This window comes from Coregonus lavaretus (genome assembly GCF_964263955.1).
Source record: "Coregonus lavaretus genome assembly, chromosome: 13".
NCBI lineage: Eukaryota > Metazoa > Chordata > Actinopteri > Salmoniformes > Salmonidae > Coregonus > Coregonus lavaretus.
The window spans coordinates 37,631,399-37,640,246 of record NC_140000.1 but is presented as its reverse complement, the minus strand read 5'-3'; the positions used below and the strand labels follow the sequence as shown (position 1 = coordinate 37,640,246).

The 8,848-nt window shown below is 44.3% G+C and overlaps 1 protein-coding gene across 1 annotated transcript; it reads left to right on the top strand.

Annotated features, from left to right (window-relative positions):
* Window positions 1–7,438: 7,438 nt before the first annotated feature.
* Window positions 7,439–8,572, top strand: gpr85 (G protein-coupled receptor 85; the record flags this gene model as incomplete). The annotated part of the gene is made up of 1 exon (XM_084174525.1): window positions 7,439–8,572. The coding sequence occupies one exon, from the start codon at window positions 7,439–7,441 to the stop codon at window positions 8,570–8,572; it is 1,134 nt and encodes a 377-aa protein (XP_084030651.1).
* Window positions 8,573–8,848: the final 276 nt, after the last annotated feature.

The window sequence follows — 8,848 nt, the reverse complement described above, 5'->3', positions numbered from 1 at the left end:
AAATCCTGCAGTGCCGGACGTGTCCCCCTGCTTAAGCCAGTACATGTCCAGGCCCGTCTGAAGTTTGCTAGAGTGCATTTGGATGATCCAGAAGAGGATTGGGAGAATGTCATATGGTCAGATGAAACCAAAATAGAACTTTTTGGTAAAAACTCAACTCGTCGTGTTTGGAGGACAAAGAATGCTGAGTTGCATCCAAAGAACACCATACCTACTGTGAAGCATGGGGGTGGAAACATCATGCTTTGGGGCTGTTTTTCTGCAAAGGGACCAGGACGACTGATCCGTGTAAAGGAAAGAATGAATGGGGCCATGTATCGTGAGATTTTGAGTGAAAACCTCCTTCCATCAGCAAGGGCATTGAAGATGAAACGTGGCTGGGTCTTTCAGCATGACAATGATCCCAAACACACCGCCCGGGCAACGAAGGAGTGGCTTCGTAAGAAGCATTTCAAGGTCCTGGATTGGCCTAGCCAGTCTCCAGATCTCAACCCCATAGAAAATCTTTGGAGGGAGTTGAAAGTCTGTGTTGCCCAGCGACAGCCCCAAAACATCACTGCTCTAGAGGAGATCTGCATGGAGGAATGGGCCAAAATACCAGCAACAGTGTGTGAAAACCTTGTGAAGACTTACAGAAAACGTTTGACCTGTGTCATTGCCAACAAAGGGTATATAACAAAGTATTGATAAACTTTTGTTATTGACCAAATACTTATTTTCCACCATAATTTGCAAATAAATTCATTAAAAATCCTACAATGTGATTTTCTTTCTCTCATTTTGTCTGTCATAGTTGACGTGTACCTATGATGAAAATTACAGGCCTCTCTCATCTTTTTAAGTGGGAGAACTTGCACAATTGGTGGCTGACTAAATACTTTTTTCCCCCACTGTACTTAAATCCGTGCAGACAGATAGATGACGATGAAGGATTCCTGCACTGTCTGGAGCTTTATCAGTTCCGGGGGACAAGTGCCCATCTGAAGGCCGTCGGAGAGCTGGTCAGCTGGGACAGGAGCGACAGTACTAGGGGCCTGACACAATTACCACAAGCCAGGACCACCTCCACCCTGGCAGTCTTCACACCACCCCAGATCCCACACCACTCACTCCAGCCTTCAGCCTCCAGCCTCCAGCCTCCCAGACCCTCAGTGGGGCTGGTAATTGATCAGCACCGGGGATGAGCGAATATATAGAAATTAGAGTGTTTGTCTAACGGGTCAGAACAGTACCATTAATCTCTCTGGGAGTGTGTTCTGCATTGTAATGTCCTCATCAGTACGCTATACCAGGCTCACCATTCCTCCATCATGGGTTATTAATTCTACAGGCCCTGTGTGCTGCTGGTGTGTGCGTGTGAGTGTGTGTGTGTGTGCGTGAGTGCGTGTACGTGTGCGTGTGAGTGTGTGTGTGTGGCATGCTGCCGCGGTGGCACAGGGAGAGGGGTGAGGTGGAGGGGAGCGGGGATGGAACGGGTCAAGTAATGTGGCACGGCAAGGTCAATATTTTAGCTTGGCTGGTGCGTCCTAATTACATTACTAGAGCTCCACTGCATGGCATCGCACGTGAGCAAGCACAGAGAAATGTAAACTCCCGCACACTGCACCATCGTCGCGCCATATGCCAATTAATCTGTGGCATGAGGTGAAACGTAACACAGTGTGTCAGTTAGGGGAAACATGACTGATTTGGATGAGTTTCATCTAACATGAATAGGCTATAGTAAGCAGAGCTGGGATGGGGGCGTGTTTGAAATTAACATCACTAGGCTGGCTGCCCATTGATCAAATTCAAAGTCCAGTGTGTTAGTGTGTGTGGATTTCTCGTCAGCCATTTTGATTTCAATAGTAGGGCCTCGCGTTTGTTCAATATCAACATAACATGTGTAGCCTATTTGTGGTCGGAAATGTATTTGCTAAACAAACAGGGTTTAAAAAGGCATGCATTATTTAATACCCTCATGACCTAGGAGGTATGAATATTGTTACAGATACTAACCATATGCCTTTTAGAAGATTAGGCTATAATTCAAGATTGTCAAGAAACATTAGAAGGGTTCACTCAGGTTCTACCTGACACATCTCCTCTGATGACGTCATCGCTAGGTCCATCCTTTTTCCACAGAATAGTTAATTTTGTACGCATGGCTGTCATTCTCTCCCTTAGCCTTGAAGACTTCAACATAGTAAAGTCCTTTGACTATTTCTCCCTCAGGACTGTGAAACAACATAGGAAAACTCACAAACATTTACGCACATCTAATTTATAGCGCAGAGTGCATTTCTTAATCTCCACTTTGCATAGGCCTATCTAATTGAGGTTTTCTGTTCAAACAAGAGTAGCTAATGAGCTTGATTTACTGTATGATGAGATTAATACTGAAATACTATAAGCAGGATTCAAAGGAATAAGGTATAAAAGAGCACCTGTCATTATTTCATGATGAGTGATCTCAGCATTCACACTCACTGAATAAACATAGTCTGTGAAAAATAAAATAATTATATATTTATTATGAGAATAGAAATTGTATATGGTGATGGAATAGGCATTTTACATGATAATAGTTGTTAAATGAAACAATAAAGCTATGAGTAGTCTACCATAACAGAAGCAGAATGAATGCCATAGCAACAGCATGTTGCTGCAAAATGTTCAATCCAAAGATACAGGAACACAAAAAAGCTAAACTAATATAGAAAAACACCAAGATACACTACATGACCAAAAGTATGTGGACACCTGTTCGTCAAACATCTCATTCCAAAATCATGGGCATTAATATGGAGTTGGTCCCCCCTTTGCTTCTATAACTCTCCACTAGATGTTTTTACATTGCTGCGGGGACTTGCTTCCATTCAGCTGCAAGAGCATTAGTGAGGTTGGGCACTGATGTTGGGCGATTAGGCCTGACTCGCAGTCGGCGTTCCAATTCATACCAAAGGTGTTTGATGGGGTTGAGGTCAGGAACAGGAAAGGGCCTTCCCCAAACTGTTGTCACAATGTTGGAAGCACATAATCTTCTAGAATGCCACTGTATGCTGTAGGGTTAAGATTTCCCTTCACTGGAACTAAGCAGCCTGAACCATGAAAAACAGCCCCAGACCATTATTCCTCCTCCACCAAACTTTACAGTTAGCCCTATGCATTCGGACAGGTTGCATTCTCCTGGCATCCGCCAAACCCAGATTTGTTTTTTCGGACTGCCAGATGGTGAAGCGTGATTCATCACTCCAGAGAACGCGGTTCCACTGCTCCAGAGTCCAATGGCGGCGAGCTTTACACCACTCCAGCCGACGCTTGGCATTGCGCATTGTGATCTTAGGCTTGTGTGAGGCTGCTCGGCCATGGAAACCCATTTCATGAAGCTCCCGACTAACAGTTGTTGTGCTGATGTTGCTTCCAGAGGCAGTTTGGAACTCGGTAGTGAGTGTTGCAACCGAGGACAGACAATTTTTACGCTCTCGACGGTCCCGTTCTGTGAGCTTGTGTGGCCTACCACTTCATGGCTGATCAGTTGTTGCTCCACTTCACAATAACAGCACTTACAGTTGACCGGGGCAGCTCTAACAGGGCAGAAATTTGACAAACTGACTTGTTGGAAAGGTGGCATCCTATGACGGTGCCGCGTTGAAAGTCACTGAGCTCTTTAGTAAGGCCATTCTACTGCCAATTTTTGTCTATGGCGATTGCATGGCTGTGTGCTCGATTTTATACACCTGTGTGGCTGAAATAGCCAAATCCACTAATTTGAAGGGGTGTCCACATACTTTTGTATATATAGTGTAAATGTGTAACAAAACTATACAAAACCTGTATGACAGTGAAAACGAGCGGCAAAACAAGGAACAATGCAGCAATAAAATTGGCGGACAGACAAATGAGGAAATGCGCCCATATCATCTGACCACGGCGCGCGTCACAACAATCATCTGATCTGCACAGAAAGTAACATGGCTTCTATGCCCGAGCTCCCTAAAGTTCCATCGATGCTGTTGGCGATGTTTCTCTCGCTCATTCCCTCCGCCGAGGCATTTGACGGAGGGGACGCCGTAGCACTTTTGCTTGGGGTTACCATATCGGTGGTGGGCGTTTGCGCGTGCATCGGTTGGTACGCACGACAGAGAAATGGACAGTTCTGAGAAAACAAAGCGGCGCGAGGGACTGGCTGCTGGCCTGTATCCGGAAATGTTCTACACTATCTTGACTATCCTGTGTCATTTTTGACTGAAAGAACAAGAGTCATGTGCCTAAGTATGCAAAGTTGACTGAATGAAGAAGAAAACAATGAACTACAAAACCAGGAAGTTGAGAACAGGAACTGGGAGCATGCGCACTGTTGGATTTGCAGGCCCAAATATCCTACCTGTACCTGTAGGTTACTTCCTATCACAATAAGACGAAGGACCTGAAACATGGTACATAATGGACTATACGTAATAGGCTATGTTACTTTAATATGGCACCAACATTTGATTTTGCTTCGACTTGAATTGAATATCTTGAGATACTGTACCACTAAATAATGTGTGTCCCACCAAAGAATGTGATGATCACCTGTCCTTTCATTAAATATTGACATTGCCATGGCAGGTGAATTGCAATCTGGCAATTGTTTCAAGCACAGTAGCTAAAGTGTGTTCTGTCAGAAATGCTTTCACCGTTCTTATAGCTAACACTGTTATAAAACCTGCTTGATAGAAAATAAATATCTTTACTCTTTGTTAATTGCGTCACGGCTTATGGGTCCTTCATTTCACACATACATGTAAATGACCAGTGTCCTTTACTATTTTGCTAATTAAAGGGAATTTGTAGCCTTCTAATAGTCTAATATTTAAACCATCAACTAAATGTCCTTAGCTTCTATGTTGTAAAACAATAGAGAGTGCAGACAGTGTAAAGACTGATCACTGGTCTAGTATTGAGTTTCTCCACACCAAACCCCTTCATGACAAGATATAGCTCAGGGGTGACCAATTGGTCATGGAGAGATGCAGTGTGTGCAGGCTTTTGTTTCAATCCAGCACAAACACTGCCGCCAATTCAAATAATTAGACCACAGTCATTTGAAGCAGGTGTGTTGAAGCTGAGCTGGATCAAAAACCTTGACACACTGCAGCTCTCCATGACCAGTTGGTCACCCCTGAGCTAGGTTATAGAAAAGCCTATACAACACTGTTCTTTCATAAAATATCAATATTCCATAAACAATGAAAGATGTACAATATTGTAGAGGTTGCATAGATGTTGCCAGTCATTTGTTTCTGTTCCCAATGTTTCTCAATATTCTTTATTTGAAACACAATAGTCTGTAGCCTGTGGGTGTGGGGTATGACATCACTGTTCAACTGACATAGCCTGGAAATGATAACGGAGCTGTTATTTGCATGCATGCATGCACGCATACACAAACACACACACTGCATAAAGTGCTTGTTAATTATACCTATGAGAAGTCAGTTTAGCCTGAAGTGAACAATCACCTAGTTTAACCCCTCAGTTACTGTTACATATTAATTTATGACATGATACAAGTAGCAATATAATATAGCATTATCTCAAAATCACATTTTACACGTACTGAATTTGATTGTTGTTCAACTTTGCTTCTGAATTAGTGTTGGGTGTAGGCCTAGTGCATAGGCTTAGTATAATTGATAGGCTATATAGGTCGGCTATAACCTAAACGCATATTATACAGAAATGGGAATCTATTTGCAATGGATCTCAGAATGAGTGATCCGTTCGCACTCTCTCCCACTGTAGGCTATTTGACAAATGAAGTTAACGAGAGTTGTGATGCTGCACCCATTGAGCAGATGTTGCGGTGAGAGACTATAGCGCTGCAACAAGAGACAAGACGCGTCTTGGATCACAAATAGGATCAGTGCGCATGCCCCCGTCCGTTCCGTTTACTGTATATTCACTGTGGTAAAAGGGCAGGCAGGCAACAAACCAAGCTTTTTACAGCAAAGTGGCTTCTACAATGTAAATAAGCTCCAGGGAAACAAAAAGGACTATCAACAGGTATGCTTTTAATTTATATCTTAGCAGTCCTTTCGATTTTGATTGGCCTATTTTCTGTGGCGTTGGATTCCAGTCAATTCATAGCGGGTACTTGGAAATTCTTCTGCCTAATGGACGTGCGGATTCTCTACACTGTTATGTTCAATCCAACAGTGAACGGTGAGAAATGCAACGATGAAAATTATTTAATCGGATATATTGTAATCGAATGAATTCCAACCAAAATGCATGGGAACCGCTCGTATAACGCTCATCCGAAGGACAGATAATGCTTAAAAGCGCATCTCCGCTATAATGACAGAGTTCGGAAAATACAGTCCGTCACGAATAGCCTTTGTTTGATATTATATATATTTTTTAAATAAACGAATATGCCATGTTTTTGCATAGCTATCTATTTAATTGTTTATTTCATTCGTGATTTATTTGGGTCGAAATGCAGAATTGGATTGACCATCTCTTTGTTATAAGCGTCAATAAACAATTCATAGGGTACCAAATACAATTTTGACTAGACGTTGTTCTTTGTTAATATGGTCGTGAGATTCGATAGTCTATCACCTAAAATCAAAGCTGAGCTGGGAAAGAGATAAAAGCCCAGGTCAATAAACCACCTTAATCAGGTGAATAGCGTGTAATTCCAGTCAACCTTAATCAGACAAAAACATGGATGCTTTTTATTCTGTATGCACCATCCGTTAATTTTCAACAAAGCATGAAGGCACAGGCTGAGTTTATTCTAAGCATCCCCTGGTCAGATCAACTCTGCAGGGTCTTTGGGTGTGATCAACAGCTTTCTTGCTGCATAATGTTAAACACGTTTTACAACATAATAAAACGACCAAACATCTAATGGAACACTTTCCCCCCTTTCCTACCAGACATAAGATGATATGCATTCCCCCTTTAATAGTGACTTAAAACGTTGTCTTACCATAATATTGCTTGTATTTTCTCTAATGTTCTGTCATTTCTAAAAGGGTGGCCCATAAAATAAAGTATATTATTGTAACCAGGATTAATGCTTGTGTCTTATTAAGCTCATTTGTAGACTAACTATTCCAGCTAGGGCACTGCTCTGCACTGACTGCATACCATTATACATGCAATGAGCAATTCAACAGAAAATTGAAAATAAATGACCAAGGCTAGGGAAAATGATAGTTTATCAAACACCCATATACAGGCTAGAGGGTGCAATGCAATGTAAAAACAGTATGAGTGAATCCTGATCAGTGGCTGATATTTTTCAGGTATTTTTAGGTGTGATGAGACAAAAGAACAAAGGATGCCGTAGAAGAGAGGCTGCTTACAAGCCGGGAATCTGCTTCAAAGCACAACAAATGGATCTATCGCCTCCCCCTGCCACCTCTAGATAATGATACTTGGCTGAAGCTACTACATCTTTATGATCCCTCCTCCATCTATGGCGAACTATAGCCATGCAGGGGACCACAACATCTTGCAGAATGTCTCTCCTCTCGCCACTTTTCTCAAACTGACATCCCTGGGTTTTATCATCGGAGTCGGCGTCGTTGGCAACCTCCTGATCTCCATCCTACTGGTCAAAGACAAAAGCCTGCACCGTGCGCCATACTACTTCTTGCTGGACCTGTGCGCCTCGGACATCCTGCGCTCTGCCATCTGCTTCCCTTTCGTCTTCACCTCCGTCAAGAATGGTTCTACCTGGACGTATGGCACGCTTACCTGCAAAGTGATAGCCTTCCTAGGGGTTCTGTCCTGCTTTCACACAGCGTTCATGCTCTTCTGTGTGAGTGTGACACGCTACCTGGCCATAGCACACCACCGCTTCTACACCAAGAGGCTCACCTTCTGGACGTGTCTGGCAGTCATCTGCATGGTGTGGACGTTGTCGGTGGCCATGGCCTTTCCCCCGGTGCTGGATGTAGGGACGTACTCCTTCATAAGGGAGGAGGACCAGTGTACGTTCCAGCACCGCTCGTTCAGAGCCAACGACTCCCTGGGCTTCATGTTGCTCCTCGCCCTGATCCTCCTGGCCACCCAGCTTGTCTACCTCAAGCTTATCTTCTTCGTCCACGACCGCCGGAAGATGAAACCGGTCCAGTTCGTGCCTGCCGTCAGCCAGAACTGGACCTTCCATGGCCCCGGGGCCAGCGGCCAGGCAGCGGCTAACTGGCTGGCGGGGTTCGGCAGGGGCCCCACCCCGCCCACCCTGCTGGGCATCAGGCAGAACAGCAATGCAGCGGGCCGGCGACGCCTGCTGGTGCTGGACGAGTTTAAGACTGAAAAGAGGATAAGTAGGATGTTCTACATCATGACCTTCTTCTTCCTCACGCTGTGGGGCCCATACCTAGTGGCCTGCTATTGGAGGGTGTTTGCCAGGGGCCCCGCGGTCCCAGGGGGGTACCTGACCGCGGCAGTGTGGATGAGCTTCGCCCAGGCGGGAGTCAACCCCTTTATCTGCATCTTCTCCAACAGGGAGCTCCGGCGCTGCTTCAGCACCACTCTACTTTACTGCAGAAAATCCAGGTTACCTAGGGAACCCTATTGCGTTATATGAAGGCTTGGGTTGTTTTTTTCCTTCCACTCCTCCACTGATTGATCTCAATTTGGGTTTGGTCCTATTGTACAGCTCTCTTTCTCTTCATCCTCCTGTTTCTCTTCCTCCTCCTTCCCTCTCTTCTGAGGCAGAAGTTGGACTGTCAATCACTCCCTTAGTTCTGTGATTGAACATCAAACATGGAGGTTGAAGGGAATGAAATAAACAAGTAGCTGAGAAACCCTCCTATGTTTATGTTCTAGTAAACAACTGCTGTGGAAGGTAATTTAGAAGCAG